Raw genomic sequence first — 18,764 nt, 5'->3', positions numbered from 1 at the left:
GAATCCGCGTAAATTCCGAAATCCGCGTAAAAAGCGACTCTAGTGTATAACGATAAACCTCGTAAATTCTGACATCCGCGTAAAAAAAAAACCGCGTAAATTCCGAAATCCGCGTAAAAAAAAACCGTGTAAATTCCGAAATCCGCGTAAAAAGCAACTCCAGTGTACTTAAGGGAAGACTGCACATGGTAGTCGAAATACGTATCTGTCATGGATACCAAAATTAATTAAGTGGAATTAACTGGAAGATAACCTTTTTTTGCTGTTTTATTTAAGCATTCCGCTAACAACCCAGCTCGATGTCAAGATTACTTCAATCCAAAGTCGGCCACGATCTGCTACAATTCTTTCAAAGAAAACAGTACCATGTCTTGTTAAAAATAAGAAATTCGAAACTACATTACTATATTCTCCAAAACCTTTTCCAGCGAAATAAATTTGTATATGTTTCTATTTTCGAGCATAGCCACTCACCAAAACTATGGCAAACTACTGTTACAAATAGTATTTATTTTTAAAATACATGTAGCCAGAGAACTGAAAAGTGTCACCCTGCTTGACGGTACACTCGGATTAAAGTTGGGAAATTTCGGATTACTAAATTCACACTTTCACATTACCCATTAAATTTATATTTTGTATCCATCTAGGATCATTACATCTTTGTTATGTAAATTCAGTGCAGCATTCATGCATTTTCGAAATGAAAATTTTGACTCAACATTAATATTGCATGTGTATCATGTCCCCTAACATTCAAATATTCTCATCAGATCTTCAATCTAGATGGTGGTGGACAACTACTAATGAAACTCTACTAAATGTACCACCCCCGCCAAGATCCATTTAAAACCAGGATTTCACAAATTTCCTGATTCGTTTGCACGAATTTGGCGCGATTTACTTCTTTTTTGGATATTAAGGAAACGAAACATTAAGCGGAGAGACTATACACATGCCTACTTTTCAAACAGGCACCTCAGAAGGTCCGTGGTTGAGAACCGAAACCGAGCCCAACGCCACGCATCGTATGGGTCACCTGTCGTGCTACTTCATACTGTTGTTCCATAGTCGAGAAAAGTTCTTCCTGTTTGTTAATGCTGTCCCCGGAGGTGCTACCAGGCTTGGCCTCATCCCCTGAAGTGGGCTTGTGACCATCTTTTACTCCCATCAGACGTAAGAACTTGGATGCCATTTTGCCATCTTTGTCTTGGGAGAACTTTGCCTGTTCCCATTTGCTGATATTTGTTGAAACGTCTTTGCTCTCGGCAGTTTTGTTACCCCAAAGTAGTTTCCTCTTTTGTACTTGATCAGCATACCTGACAGGATTTACGACGCCTGGATTGTAGTACGCAGGCAACGGAACAGACTCGGATGCTTTCTTGCTCTGCTGCAGCACATCAATTCCCATCTTCTCCAGCTGCGCGGCTTTCACACTACTACGTATCAAAGAGCTACGAGATAGCGCATTTATTTGCTCAATGGCCAGTTCACTGCTGGTGCTCGGTCTTGGAGGCAAGTCAACAGGACCAACATTGATGCCCATTAACGGTGGGATAAAAGCCGGGCTCACTGGTGGAGGTTTGACACTGGGACTAAATCCAGTGGGTAGGGTGGATGGGACTTCGACTGGAGGCGCCGGTTTGGTAGGTGAGAAATGGCTCTTAACTGGAGACTTACTTCTCGAGCGAGATCTTCTTCTCGATTTATCTTCGCTGGATTTTCTCTTTCTGTCATGAGACGAAGAGCTTCTGTGATGGCGATCTCTGTCGTAATCCCTCTTATCCTTCCGATCTCGACTGCGGTCGCGATCTTTCCTATCGTTTCGATCGTACTTTTCACGTCTATCTCGCTTATCATCCCTGTAACTACCGCCTCCGCCTCCTCGGCTCGAATATTTATCACGTCGACCTCTGACTCGCTTATCGTCCTGATCACGTTGATAGTGGTGCCTCGTTGATCGATCTCGATCTCGGTAGTCTCGATCACGACGATCCTTTTCCCTGTCATTCCGTTTACTTTCGTACCGGTCACGGTGTTTCTCCGATTCTACTGGACTTCTCTTTTTCTCCGCATTACTGTGACTCGATTTAGCAGGGTTCTGAAATGCGGAATAAATACAAATCAATCAAGAGCGAATTAATTTAGCATTCATATATACTACCTCTTTGATTGTCCGACGATCCGGTGATGGTGACAGAATCTTTGCCGGTTTTTCGCTGCAGTGCCTAACAGCGGAAGATGACTGTTGAGACTTGCCGGTTGATGATTTCTTTGACTTTTTATGCGATTTCCGATCATCGTGGTCACTGTCGCCATCGGCGCTGCTCGAGTCCGAATCAGAGGACGAGGATGAAGATGATGACGATGATGAAGACGAGCGTGATGAATCACGGCTGTCGCTTGAAGACGAAGATGATGAACGAGAACGCTTCTGGAACGAGAAACAACGGCAAGCGTAGGGGGTTCAAGATACACTGTTAATTTTTCTTTAACGAACTGGGTTTATTGCTATGCTTAACCTAATGGTCGTAAACTTGATACCGACTATGCCGAGAGCGATTGCAAGGAATTAATATAAATTATGCAAAAGACGCATAAGTGAAAAGTGTAACAACCTCTGAACTGTCTACGTGGTTTATGGACAGCCCCTAGGTGAGTTTAACCTTTTAATTGTACTAGAACACGGTTCTGAAAGCGTCCGCAGCTTGGTATGGACACAAACATTCTTGAGAGCTGAACACAGAATAAACTATTCTAGATGATCAAATCAAAAATTTCCCTCTACGTGTTCTTCTTGTTCCTCGTTCCTCTAAACACGGGTATGTATTCGGGCCGATGAATGCAATGAACTAAATCCAGGGTGACCAGTGAATTTTCATTTTGAAACTCCCGGTTTTTCCCGGTTCAAATGTTTAAAAATTTCGGTTGTTAATATTCGACAAAAAAAAAGCGAAATTGAACACATTTTTTAAAAGCATAACCAACAGAGATTTTTTGTAAGTTATGTGGGGAAATTATCTTCAGAAACAAAACTATAGGAAGTATTTTTAAAGCTTAATGTATAAATAATACAACTCTGTGAGTGAATCAATTAATCACAATGTTTTCAAAGTCCTAGAATTTCCTGAGTAGCGTAGTTCCAGGCCAAATAGCTCAAAACATAACAATTTTTGACTCGTCTTTCTCCGATTTGCATGAAACTTTGCGTAATTGTTTGCTATAAGCAATCGTTCACATTTTTGTATTTTTTTTTTCAAAATGGCAGCTTTAACAATTGTCAATAAATTGTAGCACGAAAACGTCACTTAAGTCCCCTAGATAGCTACATACTTTCTTCAGCAAAGTTGTACCTAGTGATGATAAATATTCAGAAATATAACATGAAAGGACAGCTTTATAGCCCGATTGACGACCTACAACTTCGTCGGTGCTACAACTCCAAAACCATCTGAAAATGTAATGCCCGAAAATCATGGATTTTTTTTACTCAAAACTCACAGTTGATTCAATCATAGGGTAAAGAACAACATCGGCAAAAGCGCCAATCTCTGCCATATCGAGCAGAATTTTTTTACTGAAACAAATCGGTAAACGAAAATTATTACATATTCGGTAAAATTTGAACGATTGTACGGTAATATGTATTATTATTAAATTAACGAACTCTGTCAAACAAATTACAGAATAAAATGTAAAATGAAGCACAAGCCGAACTCGGTAAACAAAATATCGAACATACACGGAGAACAAATTATAGCAGACGCAATTATTTTTCCGGTCAAAATAATTATATTGTTCAATTGTTTTAGAGATAACCCGAAACTATAGTTGATTTGACTATATATAGAGGGCAACAACTATAGTCCATAGTTGGCTCCTCGGTTGGCTCAACTATATTTTTCAGAAGATGAACAAGCGTCAAACTTCAAAATATAACTATGCTTTAGTTGATTCAAAAAAATAATTGTTAGGAAAGCAAAATTTTACAATGCTTATTAAACGAACGAACTGCTCTTCATTATCGACATATAAAAAAAGTTTGTTTTGCTTCTTTATCGATCTCAAAAACACAACTGCAAAATCATAAAAAAAAGTGAACAAGAACATTCAACTTAGATTTGAACCGTGTTCATCTGCGTGAGAGCATATATGCTAATTACACACTAAGAATATTTCACAGATTTCTGTGAAATTTTACCAAAATCTCAACAGCTGAACAGTTCGGTGATTTTTCTCAGATATTCTACCCGGTAAACCGGTTACCAAACGTTAAGCTGTTGAAAGTTCGATAAAAAATATTACCGAAAACGGCAATAATTTCTAATGAGCGAAAGAAAAAATGGACCTGTCAGATGCGTCTGGTGAATCGATGAGGAAGCTTGATTAATCTTATTTACACCTCGCAAATTTCAAGAGGACAAATATCAGCTCTCATGAAACATACACGGAAACTGGGAGTTCCAATTTCTTGAGTGGTGTCGCAATAGCGTCCGAGATTAGTGCTCTAGAAAACTTGAAGTGGCATATCAGCCATCTTTGGATCAAAGGTATCACCTTAAAAAAGATGCTAAGAAGTTTGTTGATAACTTTTTTTTATCGGTTTTCGTGTTAAAAATCAATTTATCTTTAACTGGAAGAACACAAGCTTCAACAATGTTCCAGTACTATTAGTGCACTTTTGTCATGCTTTTGCAAGCCTCAATTAAATATTATGATGTTTGCGTAAAATTAGGCTCACAGTGTTCCTAATTATTTTATAAAGAATATAGAATCCGAAAGGAAAAAAAAATACCAGAACTGCAAGTGGATTAGTTGTATGGGAACTGTTGGTTATCATGTTCCAATTCCTAAAAGTTGTTTTATTTATACGGACAGCCGGGTAAGCCTATCCCATTGGCTGAAATGTCGAAAGGAACCTAACCGCTACGTCTTTAACGAAAACTTCAATAATCCATTGATCGAATTTATTACATTTTGATAGTGCGTTAAATTAGGAACATAGGCGAATTAGTGCGTCATTATCAGGCACATGACATTTATTTACATTTTTTAACTAGTTAACCCAAGTTTACCCCCCCCCCCTATTTTAAAATATTTCAAAAAGTAGCACACACAATTTTATTTCATTTATGCAATGATGAATCGATTTATACGATAGTTTAGTTCATTGCTAAGCTCGTCGGTACGAATGGTTATTTTTGGTTGCTAATCTAGATGAACATTTCAATAGATCATATGCACTGATTGATTCTTTTCATTAACTGTCTCTCTTGATAACCTCGGCTATAATCACAGTCTATACGTAGTTATATCGAGAAAAAATAAATGAATAAAGGAATGAGAAACATCGCTCCCGGCAAGTACATTTTACTTTGTTTTGAAATTCGGATAGACATAAATCAGAAATAAATATAATCCCTAAATCTATACTTACGCCAAGGCTCCCGCTAGTTAATAGAAACCTTTCGAACTGAGATATATTACCCTTTTTGTGAGATGCGACTCTCAACCAGCTCATCCACTAATCGCAGGCACTTCCTCTTGCAGTTAGTGGCCGGCTCGCGGCACGGGCGCCTTCATTGGCTCGTGCTCAGCCCATCGCTTGTTGATGCTCAGTCAGTCAGTAGTCTCAGTGGGGGGGATGCGCATGTGGTTTGGTGAGCTTGGTTTTCTTTTGGGCACATTTTTCACTTGGTTTTGAATTTATCATAATAAAAAGTTCTTTGAACGACAGTAACAAGTGTCAGATTATTCTAGGTATTTGGCAGATTCGGGGTGGCAAGAGTATTTCGAGTTCAAATGTCAATCAAAATGGGGGAACTTAATCTAAACTGTGCTCGTTGACTACTGCAGAAGCATTGCGCTGTCTACAGGAGTCAAGAACAGTGTAAAAACGACAAATTGAAAGGGGTTTGAAGCAAATTGCTGACGGACGAATGACGAACGATTCCCAGAAACCAAACCACATTTGAGGGGCTTATAATATGCTATCATAAATATGTTCTTAGAAAAACAGTTACCTTTTTGGAGTGCTTCTTGCTGGGTTTATCCTTGCTGATACTTTTCTTCAAATCATCTTTGGATCTGCTACTTGATTTCTTGAGCTTCCCACGATCATCGCCAGTTCCGAGCTTTCGCTTTTTTGCTTCGTGGCTGTCCGAAGATGGTGTCGATTTTTTACGGATGGCTTGCCCGGTAGGCGGTTCCTAAAGGAAGGGTCAACTATTCAGGATATATAGGCAAATAGCAAATGGTATTATTATGTGATACAACGAATATGTGTGGCTGATAAGATGTTTCATTGCCAAGTAATGACTGCAGCAATTGGTGAATGTTCCCGTACTACCGTAAACTGCCATACTGCTGCTGTTCGCATAACAGACCCACGTAGATAGAAAATCCACCGGACATGGACTGTTATGCGAATAGCGGCAGCATAGTGTGACTAAGCCCAAATTCTGCGTAGGTATTTTTGTAAAGTTCCAAAACAATTATGAATTGCGAATAATTTTAATTGAGTTAAAAATTAATACCTATAAAAGTTTACAAAAAGCCGCGGAATTAGTCGCTGCGCCGCGTCGAATTACGGAACATAATATTTTGTAGTCAGCTATAAGCTCTAACGTTCCTACGTTGCCTTTTATTTCTAATAATTTATCTAACCTTCATTACCCCAATCGTATCCCTACAGTGATTCCACATAGCAGTTGCTCTTTAGAACGATTTATGTCTATTGGATAAATGACGTGATAAATCCAAAAAGCTAATTGATAACCGGAAGTACCTATGCATTTATAATGTGAGAAAACACCGCTTAGGTCGCGGTAGCAAACATAAGAAACATAGATGTAGATACATGCATATTATTATAAATCAACCATAGTAAACAATTTTTCATAAATCAATAGATAGGTAATTATAGATTCACATTCAAACGCAAATCCATCCAAATAGAATAGAAAATTGGCCACTGAAGTATTGATTTTTCCAATGACATCACTGTTTGATTTTTTCCCTTTTACGGGCTAAACAAATTCAAGCCAAGCCCTTCTGATCGGAAGAGCGAAGAAGAAAACCGAAAATAAATCGGCAACCGAACACATCCCACAATAAATTAATGCTAAAGAAATGAAGCTGGACTCCCAATGGTGCGGGGGAAACTACGCTAGATCAAAAATTCTTACCCTGTCCGGTGAAAAATCCTGTTGATCCTCCTGCTCGTCGTCACTGTTGTAGTTTTGCAGTAAAGAGTCCATCTTGAAATGAAGAAAATCAAACTCGCTTTGCAAAACGCGAACGCAGTGAGGACCCATGAAGCATACACCATCAAGCGGCGACTGTCAGTGCGAATGATCCCATGAAACATAAAAATCTCGCGTCACTTTTCAAATAGACCAATGTAACATATCCACCATTTTGAGAAAAACGAAGTTTAAGTTCGACATATTATTATTTTAACTGTTTAAAAACAATACATTTTGTAATACTATTTTTAATGTAGTCAGTTTATAATAACGTTGAAAATTCAGGAGAAACGGTAAAATCACAATTTTACTTTGAATGTCATGCTACAATATAGAAAAAACCACATAGGACGTTTTGACAAGTCGAGTTGTACATCGGACATGTTACATTGAACGATTTTTCTCAATGACATAATCAAAGTGTTACATTGGACGTTTTGTTCTACATGATACTAGATTCCCTTTCACAGATTTCAGAGAATAGTACCTAACTTTAGATTGGCCCCGCCTTTGGAAAATGAGCACCAATCATGTTAGGCAGTTAGGTACATTGGACAATTTTTGATCAATGATTATTTTAAATAAATGAAAGTAAATTTGGATGGATGTTTTTGTATCACATACAATGATAGAAGAGCAATAGTTTGTATCTGTTTGTATCGCTTAACTCGATTTGTTTACATTTGTTACATTGGTCTATTTGAAAAGTGACGCGAGAAATGGCGTGCACTCTCGAGAGTACAGTACACTGAACAAAATTATTTCCACACACTTTTTATTGGAATTACGCGTCACGCGTCAATTAAATGATACAGTAGTGTGCGCCGATTAAACGTCAAAAAGCTTTATACCTTTTGGCAAATTTATATTGCTGATTATTCATAAAATCGGTGTCAACATTTCAAAGAGGCGTAATTGTATTTGTAAACAATGACTTTAGCCGTCGATTTCTTGTGAATTAAAACTTACTCATGAAGATTAATGACACAAGCAGGTAGATGAATGTTTCCTTTACCAGCTAGCATTGTTAATTTGGAGGGATGAACTTTTATTTGCTAGAAATCGATAGCTAAAGCCATCCCTAATAAACAAATACCATAAACGAACAATAACCCAAATAGTCGAACTTTTCTACAAATGGTTTGGATGATACCCCAAACACGTCGTTAAGCAAAATAACCATAAGAAATGTATTAGGGATTGTTTACAAAAGCAATTACACCCCTTTGAAATTTTGGCACGGAAATGTATAAGTTAACTAATAAGCAGACGCCTTGCAAAAAAGTTAATAGAGATCATGTGTCAAATGAAATGTATAAATGGTCACACATAGGGGAAATGGCTCTAATGTTGGCCTATGGACACAAACGAAGTGACAGACGGAACGGCTTGAAAACTTTGGTGACGAACCTGCTATTGCATTGGTTTGGAACTTGGATCTAATTTCGAAACATTATTTAAAAAAAAAGTTTAGTTCCTGAGGGCAGAGAATTGGGTTTTAATTTGTTTTTCCAAATCCCACCGTTTCAGTTTTGAGTAGAGTGATTGAGATAGAACCAAAACATTCTAGTACATTTAGTGTTGCCATGTGGTACAATCAACAATCAATACGAAACTAACGATTTTAAATTGGCTCACCACTTTAGTAGCCTATTGGTCCCAAGCAAACGATTAACGTACCCTATTCTAGTTGAAATTCTATTACTACACTATGTTTGTTTTGATTCGCTATGAAAGTTTGACAGATAACATCAGGGGTGTGTGGATTCATGCAGAACATGCAGGGGTGAGTGAAATAGCTTGGGACTGCTTGGGACCGTTGTTCTGGTACTGAGTGAGCCAAAAATAATAATTATTTTCTTCGGGACCCAGTGGTCTTATAAGAGTTACCTCTATGGTACAATCAACTACCCGACCAACCGTTCGTGAAACTTCTTCAAAGTTCTTTATACAGAAATAAAGATTCATGTCGGCAATTCTTTACTTTAAATTTTCTATGATTTCGATGTACACATTTAAAAATCTTTATTGATCGATACTTACATTTAAGATTATTTCTTCATCGGTCATATGATAGTAATCCTAGTAGTAATCTATAAAGGTGCCATACTAAATTTCTTTTAATTTCGATATGTCTCATGGACTTTAGTATTCCTTACAAAAAATATTCATCAATAAAAAATATTTAAATACTGATATCATTGTAACTTTGAACTTTGACAAAGAACAACAAAGATTGCCATCGATGCACATTTATAATCTCATTGTTATCGATTTGTATCGCTGGTTAAAGAGAGTTTGAGACACACCAGGTGACAGATGGCAATGTTTATATTATTTATCGACATATTCGGCATTTCATCGGAAGAAGCAATCTGCCGGTAAATGAACGAGAAGACCAATGGCCGCGACGCAGCAAATGTTTACCATTGTAGTTCTTCACGTTTAATATTTAATAACCCCCGAGAAAAAATAACAAAAAAAAATACATTAAAAAACAATGTAACAATAAGACGAAAATTATTGTCTTAACAATGATTTATATTGTTACGTCTACAATAAATTTACCTTGATTTATGTTGTACAAAACAATAAATTTTATTGTAATTGGAAAATTTACAATAAAAAAGGGGGGTTGTTAAGTATCTTAACAATAAAATTTTCGTGATTTTCCCATATAATTTTTTTCAATAACATTATATATTATTGTTATTTTACTTGGTTGGCGAATTTATTGATTAAAAAAAAATAACAGTGTACTTTAGAGCGTATGTGTTGGCTTAACAGATCTACTTTATCGACTTTAAAAATAAATCGAAAAAATAAAACATTGCCTCGGGAAGGGAAGGGGGTGGTATGTCTGTTACGGGTGGTCCTTTTTTTACTGGTTATGCATCGAGATTCGATCCGGAACTTGTGAGAAATTCAGGCCAACTCCCCTGCGCTCGATATCCCTAGGTCACGTCTCCTTGGTGGTTGAGCGTCGTTGATAAGTTAATGCATTCGACTGGACAGAATCGCCCATGAAATATGCTTCCACCTGAGAGTTCCTTCCTGACATCTTCAAGTGGTGGAATTTTTTATTATTATTGTATGATTATTGACTGCACGGAAAAGGTATCCATTAAGCTTTAGAGAGGGTCTAGGATAAGATATGAGCGGACGCGGACTGCCTGGTTTTGAGCCAAACGAACTGTCAAAGCCAGAGCCATACGAGCAGCGCCTATCTTAATTAAAGGGTGATACCAACAATCAATACGAAACTATCGATTTGAAATTGGCTCACTACTTGACTAGCCTATTGGTCCCAAGCAAACGATTAACGTATCCCATTCTAGTCGGAATTCTAGTACTACACTTTGTTTGTTTTGATTCTCTATGAAAGTTTGACAGATAAAATGAGGGGTTCGTGGATTTTCCCATGTTTCGAGGGGTGCATCGATTAGCTTGGGACCGAAGATAGTACCAGAGCTGAGCCAAAAAGTTGAGCACATTTCTTCGGGACCTACTAGTCTTAGAGTTACCTCTATGGTGATACGGTCAAAATTTGGTCAAGGGAAAACGCGTGTAAATCGGTGAAATCGTTTATTTAAAAAATCAAATTAAATTTCTTTTTCAAGTTCAATTAGTATAAAATTCAGGAAAAATATTCAGTTAGGCTTCCGCTTTTCCAAATCCGAATTGCCGGGCCTTACGCTTGACCCCTGCCATCAGATTTTGTACAGCCACCTTGGCCACCTTCTTCGCCGCAGAAAGCCAGTTTGCCTTGAACTGCTGCTCGCCCTTAGCAGTTTTTTTGGTCTTCTTTAGGTTCCGCTTGACAATAGCCCAGTATTTCTCAATTGGGCGGAGCTCTGGCGTGTTGGGAGGGTTCTTGTCCTTGGGAACCACCTGCACGTTGTTGGCGGCGTACCACTCCATGGCCTTTTTACCGTAATGGCAAGATGCCAAATCCGGCCAAAACAGTACGGAACAACCGTGTTTCTTCAGGAAAGGCAGCAGACGTTTATTCAAACACTCTTTCACGAAAATTTCTTGGTTGACAGTCCCGGAAGCTATGAAAATGCTGCTTTTCAAGCCACAGGTACAGATGGCTTGCCAAACCAGATATTTCTTTGCGAACTTTGACAGTTTCATGTGCTTGAAAACATCTGCTACCTTTCCCCTTCCTTTTGCCGTATAAAACTCCTGTCCCGGAAGCTGCTTGTAGTCGGCTTTGACGTAGGTTTCGTCGTCCATTACCACGCAGTCAAACTTCGTCAGCATCGTCGTGTACAGCCTCCGGGATCGCGCTTTGACCGTCGTATTTTGTTTATCATCGCGATTTGGAGTCACTACCTTCTTGTAAGTCGATAGTCCGGCTCGTTTTTTGGCTCGATGCACGGTTGTAGACGATATACCCAGCTTATTTGCGGCATCTCGGAGAGAGAGGTTAGGGTTTCGCTTGAAACTACCGGCAACTCTCTTTGTCGTCTCAGCGGCTTCCGGTTTTTGATTTCCCCCCGATCCAGACTTCCTGGCTGTCGACAAACGTCCCCCAAACACTTTAATTACATTTGTAACGGTTGATTTGGCAACTTTTAGCGATTTTGCCAACTTTGCGTGCGAGTAGCTCGGATTTTCGCGATGCGCGAGCAAAATTTTGATACGCTGCTCTTCTTGCTTGGACGGCATTTTGACAACTGAAGAGTGAATTCCAAAATCAAAATAGGAGCAACATTCTACACACACACACCTTCAAAATGAGGGGTGTTCAGGTTTTTTAAATGCAAAATTGAAAGAAATACGTCAAGTTGATATTGACCAAATTTTGACCGTATCACCCTTTACATTGGCAGTGTTGCTGACCGTCTCATAGTCTGCATGCTTCAATCAGATTTATTTTTATTGTTTGTGAAGTAACCCACAATGAAAATACACCAATATTTAATGTAACAACAATTTTTATTGTAATAGAGTTGTTCATTATTGTTCATGATCGAATCATGTTAACAATAAAATAAATGAAAAATACGATAAAAATCATTGTAACAACATTTTATTATGTACATTCATTGTACAGCTAGGTAGCAGTTTTGCCGTTTTCGGAAGAGTACAACATTATAACAATCATTTTTATTGTCGACAATAAATATTAATGTAAGAGCATTGTTTCCACTGAAAATTTCACTGTAATTTTTTTTTCGGGCCGTGATAGCATGCGTGGTGGGATTCTCGGCATTTGGAACCCAATGAGGAAAATTGATACCTTTTTGACCTCTATTACACCTACATGGCTGACTGGTTGATGGTTATGACAAATAAATATTGAATTCATGTATGAAAAGATTTACAGAAATTTCAACACACCACATACTAGCGTGTGTTTGCCCGTCATTGATAAGCTCATCAACAGCAGCCGTGAACCCGAGGATTAGCAACCAACAACGAAATCATTACACCCCAGATGGCATGGGATCGAAACTAGAAATTATGCAGATAAAAAAAAATCACAAATAAAATCAGCAGTTGTGTATCGATATTTTGATTTTACAACAGAGATCGATATTTTGATCTGGCAACATAATCGATATTTTAACATTGGTAACGATTGGTAGCAATATTTTGAGAAAGATCTTTATAAACGATTCACGATTAGACTTTTAGTATCTTTACAATTATTCATGAAATGGTGACGATCGCTATCGATTTTTCTTATGAATGGCTTTGAAGATCGATGTATAGAAAATTAAAGAAAATTAACGAAATGGTTGGTCGGGTAGTAGCAACCACAAATATTTCTGGATCAACAATAGAAAAGGGCCCATCAGCATTTGTAAACAAACCGTTCCAAAGCCCTTTACTCACAAAGCGAAGGCCACCCACGCAAACCAACACCATCATCGGATAGGGGAAACTTCTACCTACACGATGATGGTGTTGATTTGTGTGGACGGCCTTCGATTTGTGAGTAAAGGGCTTTGGAACGGTTTGTTTACAAATGCTGATGGGCCCTTTTCTATTGTTGATCTAGATTTGGTTAGCAGGCTGTGAAGTATTCAAAGACTAGTGCGTGCCCCTCGCCTTTTTCCTTAAGTTGCTTCTCCGGTTCCTTCCAAGCCTTCCGCTTGGGGCAGGAAAGCTTCCGGTGGTTGGCCTTGCACAGAAAACATTTATCTTTGTTGCCATCATAAAATATATATACCGCGTATCCCTGTATACACGCTATTTCAAAACATCCCAAATTTGGGTAGAATCCACCCAGAGCTGTCAAACCTGAACCTACCAAAAAGTGGGTAAACTATGTTGGGAGTGACAAGTTAACAAATTAACAACGTCGATCGGATTCATGTCGATGTTGTTCATTTGTCAACTTGTAACTCCCAACACAGTTTACCCATTTTTGGGTAGGTTCAGTTTTGACAGATCTGGGAGGATTCTACCAAAATTTGGGTAGTTTTGAAATAGCGAGTATACCCATAGAGGTAACTCCATAGAGGTAACTCTTATAAGACCACTGGGTCCCGAAGAAAATCATTATTATTTTTGGCTCACTCAGTACCAGAACAACGGTCCCAAGCAGTCCCAAGCTATTTCACTCACCCCTGCATGTTCTGCATGAATCCACACACCCCTGATGTTATCTGTCAAACTTTCATAGCGAATCAAAACAAACATAGTGTAGTAATAGAATTTCAACTAGAATAGGGTACGTTAATCGTTTGCTTGGGACCAATAGGCTACTAAAGTGGTGAGCCAATTTAAAATCGTTAGTTTCGTATTGATTGTTGGTATACCTCAAAGCACAGATCAGTTTACCAGTATAAAATTACCTTGCATTACCGGATATTCATTGGATGAAAGAGACCGCACTGAACCTAAACGTCATCCTTGATTTGAATGATTATTGGCTTACCCAAGCCCCATACCACTTGTCAGATGATATTCCCGAATAGAAATTTACATTAGCCCAACGTTTGATTTTGATGTCTACATCAGCATCGAAATCAAATGTATGCCTGATGTCAAACATTAGGAAACATTATGATTTAGTTGTATTTAAGCAACGTAACATGGTGTATACATCAGAAATTTTGGAACAAAATTTTGCCATTCTAATGTCGGTCTGACGTCAAAAATTTCAATCTATTAACATTAGAACCAAACGTTTTAAGGATGTTTTCAGATGTACAAAACGTTAGAACTAAACGTTGTTCGGATGTTTTTAAATGTAAACGTTTTCTGATGTGTTCTAATGTAGATGTTTCCTGATGTTAGAAACAAACGTTTTTGGATGTTTTCAGATGTAAAAAACGTTAGAACTAAACGTTTTTCGGATGTTTTTATATGTAAACGTTTTCTGATGTTTTCTAATGTAGAGGCTTCCTGATGTTAGAATCAAACGTTTTTCGGTTGTTTTCGGATGTAAAAAACGGTAGAACTAAACGTTGTTCGGATGTTTTTATATGTAAATGTATTCTGATGTTTTCTAACGTAGATGCCTCCCGATGCTGGAACCAAACTTTTTTTGGATGTTTTCGGATGTACACAACGTTAGAACTAAACGTTGTTCGGATGTTTTCAATTGTACTTCGTGTTTGATGTTCTCTGATGTTTTCAGATGTACAAAACGTTTAAAGTAAACGTTGTTTGAATGTTTTCAAATGTAGATGTTTACTAATGTTTTTAGATATACAAAACACTAGAATCTTACTTTTCAAATGCTTTCAATTATATTTACAACACATTAGAATTAGAAACATGATCGTGTAAACACTACACACGATTGTTGTTAGATTACATCATAAAAATGCGTACATAACAGTCAATGCTGAAGCTCCCGTTTCCCACCAGTCAGTTAACTGACCTTAGCTAACCTAATATCATTGCGGCAACTCTCTATGCGGCAGGGGAACTATGCCATTAGCGCGCTAAGAGTTGTTAGACCACTGACATAGGCGCCAATTTGTAGGTGACGAGGCACTTGGTGACATTACAGCGAGCTTGACGATTGTTGCAGCATTTTTTTTAGCAAACTACCAGTAAAGGTGTGTAGTGTTTACAAGATCTTGTTTCTAGCTCTAATGCTTTGTACAATTGAAAGTATTGAAAAAGTTAATTCTCATGTTTTGCACAACCGAAACCATCAGAAAACATAAAATTGTACAAAAAAAAGTCATCCATTCTGGTAGACTACACACTAATGGAGTCAGTACGGTTTTACCATAGAGGTAACTCTAAGACCACTGGGTCCCGAAGAAAATCATTATTATTTTTGGCTCACTCAGTACCAGAACAACGGTCCCAAGCAGTCCCAAGCTATTTCACTCACCCCTGCATGTTCTGCATGAATCCACACACCCCTGATGTTATCTGTCAAACTTTCATAGCGAATCAAAACAAACATAGTGTAGTAATAGAATTTCAACTAGAATAGGGTACGTTAATCGTTTGCTTGGGACCAATAGGCTACTAAAGTGGTGAGCCAATTTAAAATCGTTAGTTTCGTATTGATTGTTGGTTTTACTGAGTTTTTGAATTGCGGAACTGTTCGGTAAAAGTTTAAAAATCTGTGGAAAATTTATTAATGAGAAAGTTTGTTCTGAACTTGTACATACTTAGTTCTGTTAACCCCATTTAACGATAGAAAATAAAGTTGGTCGTTTTCATTGATTCCTTACGGATAACGGTCATTTGAATTTTTACCGACTTTTTCAGCAATTCAAAAACCCAGTAAAAAAATACTGACTCCTGTAAAAAAATCTTATAGCGAATTCGTTTATTATCGGGGTTGGAACCAGTTCCAACCCAGTGCGAAACCGAACTTTTTGTCAGTGCGAACCTCAACCTGAGCTGGGTTTTAAAAACAAACGATCAAACTGACGTTTGTCAGAAAACAAGCAGACCAAATCTTGATACCCGATCCAGGTTGGAACTGAATAATAAACGAATTCGCTATTAGTGTGTATCTCTTAAATGCATAAAGAATAGCCATTGCTTAAGCTCCCGTTTCCCACCAGTCAGTTAACTGACCTTAGCTAACCTAATATCATTGTGGCAACTCTCTATGCGGCAGGGGAACTATGCCATTAGCGCGCTAAGAGTTGTTAGACCACTGACATAGACGCCTATTCGTGGGTGACGAGGCACTTGGTGACATTACAGCGAGCTTGGCGATTGTTATAGCATTTTTGAGTGAACTACCAGACAATCATGACAATGTGATCGCTGCGCCTCCAGATCTCCCTTTAAATCGACTCACTGTGCCAATTTGTCAATAATGCATGACATTTTTGACGGGGTTGCTGGCTTGTTTGGTCCACTGTTCGGATATACAAGTGGCAAGCCTTCCCCTTCACGGATCGCTCCAAAAATTGCTGCAAACGAACTGCAAATATAATAAACAAAATTATTGTACATGAAAAATATGACAATTAATCAATTGATAATAGCAAACCAATTTGGATGCTTGTCATCTTAATATTGGATGATGTTAGTTCAATTTTTGAAACCCTACGTAGACGTAAATCAAACGAAAAACAATTTAATAGTGAAATACTGTTCATCAGGGTTCCTTCCATTCATTTTGGCTAAAAAAATGTTTTATAAAATTATGGAATAATAAGATATTATAATAATATTTTGTTTGTGTAAGCAACAAGAAAAGATTGTGGAGTTTGTGTTTGACACATAATACCAGCCAATGTTGCTACATGAGAGTCGCAATAAGCGATTTTGTCATTTATCTCACCCACTCTTCACTCTTCACTCTTCGCGAAGAGGCGATCAGAAAATCGCTCATTGTGGCTCTGTCAAAGCTAAATTTGCAGATTTTATGTGTCAAACACAAACTTTAAAAATTTGTCTTGTTCCTTACACATACAAAATACCATCATAATATCGTATTATTCCATAATTTCCTAAAACATTTTTTTAGTCAAAATGAATGGAAGGCACCTTGCTGTTCATATGTCTCTCGAATGATTATTGATTGTAAGATTAATTTCAAATATTGCTAATTGCATCTGAAACTGGACTGTTCTAAAAATGCAAAAAGTGTGATAAAAGTGCACGTTTCCGTCAAATCGTTTTGATGTCTTGGGATCACTCATTGCTTGCATTATAAGGAATAAGTGCACCGAAAACACCAAGACGATTAGACGTAAACTTGCAGTTTTATCACACTTTTTAATAAGTGAAAACGCGCTTATTAGTCCAATTTGGTGTGAAACGCGCAATATTTATATTTATATTTATTTGCAAAAAAAAAAAACAAATGGACTTTCTGGGCAGGATGACATTATAGCAGGGGTGGCATGGCTAAGTCTCGTGCTGAATGATGGTAATCGTTATTATTTTATTCCAGAGGTTGTTAACTACTTTGAAATTTCTCGGATTTTGCTTCTCTGGAGATGAGTCCATTACATGCGATTGATTGTTTTATTGATTTTGGAAGTAACTTATCTTCGGAATTCTCTGCTAGAACAAAACTAATGGTGTTATTGTTTCTGTCCGAAATCCTTATCTGAAACACAACACACATGAGTTAGCAAAATGTTGACACAGCAAATTAGTATTTTTAACTACCAATACGCCTACAATTGAACACCTAATTGAATTTCCACTTTACTATGCGACTCGAGACGCGATTTCCACCAAAGTTTCACGTACCGCGTGTTTAACCATGTTTCTTTCGAATGTTCGAAAGTTAGAATGCGAGCGATTATTGTAATTGTAATTGTTCAGTGCATAGGCTGTGCCTTCCGCTAAGAAGGCTTATCTAGGGACCAACCCCCTAGTCTATACACCTACTGTCCTTCCCGTTGCACTCGTCAGCTCGTGCGATACTCTAGACACACATGGGTGGTCGTATCCGGGTCCTCCCCTGGGTAGGCTCGTGTCCGTCCAGGTTCTGGTACATTAACTTATCTATATGCATGGTAATTATACTTTTAAAACTCACCTTTTGATTATAATGTCGAAAATGCTGAAACTAAATAAAGGTTAGCGATCCATATAAGGTGTGTGCTGCGACGGAGTAGTAATTGAAGGAAATGAGGTTCTGATGTGAAGTATAGGTAATTCTAAAATAGGTAAATCAATTAATCATTAGCTGCTAACAGTTACTAATAAATGGGTACGATAAATCACTCATCAATGAGTATTGCCACTCCCACTGAAAAATGGGCAAAACCTTAATCATAAATGGATATTCGATTCCTACCGTGTATTTAAAGTAAAGTTAGGATCTTATCAAGCAAGCACACACCTTTTACGATTCTTATCCTACTTACGGTTTCCTAGATACAAGCTTCGTCCAGTATACATTGGCTGTCTCCAACCGGCATGATCCTTTCTGTCTGCTTCCTCTTGCCGGTGCAAGTTTAATTCTTCTTTTCTTGTTCGAATTTTCTCCTATTGAACTTCTGGCAGTTAATATTAGTACATTATAGGAACAAAGAAAGAAATAGAACAAGTTAAGTGTGAGCCGCATGCATTGGTTACTTATTTGGGTCATGGTGTTGTCTTCCCTATTTA

At 37.9% G+C, this 18,764-nt stretch overlaps 1 protein-coding gene across 2 annotated transcripts; it reads right to left on the bottom strand.

Moving 5' to 3' along the window:
• Nucleotides 1-617: 617 nt before the first annotated feature.
• Nucleotides 618-7,294, bottom strand: LOC135708997 (arginine/serine-rich coiled-coil protein 2-like). Of its 2 annotated transcripts, XM_065231183.1 has the most exons (4): nt 7,188-7,294; nt 6,024-6,209; nt 2,165-2,434; nt 618-2,101 (listed from the first exon to the last, which is right to left on the bottom strand). In XM_065231183.1, the coding sequence occupies exons 1-4, from the start codon at nt 7,257-7,259 to the stop codon at nt 980-982; spliced, it is 1,650 nt and encodes a 549-aa protein (XP_065087255.1). In that variant the 5' UTR covers nt 7,260-7,294; the 3' UTR covers nt 618-979. The 2 variants fall into 2 exon arrangements, with proteins under 2 accessions (XP_065087255.1, XP_065087256.1); XM_065231184.1 differs by lacking the exons at nt 6,024-6,209; nt 7,188-7,294 and adding an exon at nt 5,438-5,702.
• Nucleotides 7,295-18,764: the final 11,470 nt, after the last annotated feature.

The sequence above is a fragment of the Ochlerotatus camptorhynchus genome, unplaced genomic scaffold, assembly GCF_037179485.1.
Source record: "Ochlerotatus camptorhynchus isolate MF236.1 unplaced genomic scaffold, CSIRO-AGI_Acam_v1.1 ptg000344l, whole genome shotgun sequence".
Lineage (NCBI taxonomy): Eukaryota > Metazoa > Arthropoda > Insecta > Diptera > Culicidae > Ochlerotatus > Ochlerotatus camptorhynchus.
Note: the sequence above shows the minus strand (reverse complement) of the source record. Positions and strands in the feature narration are given on the sequence as shown.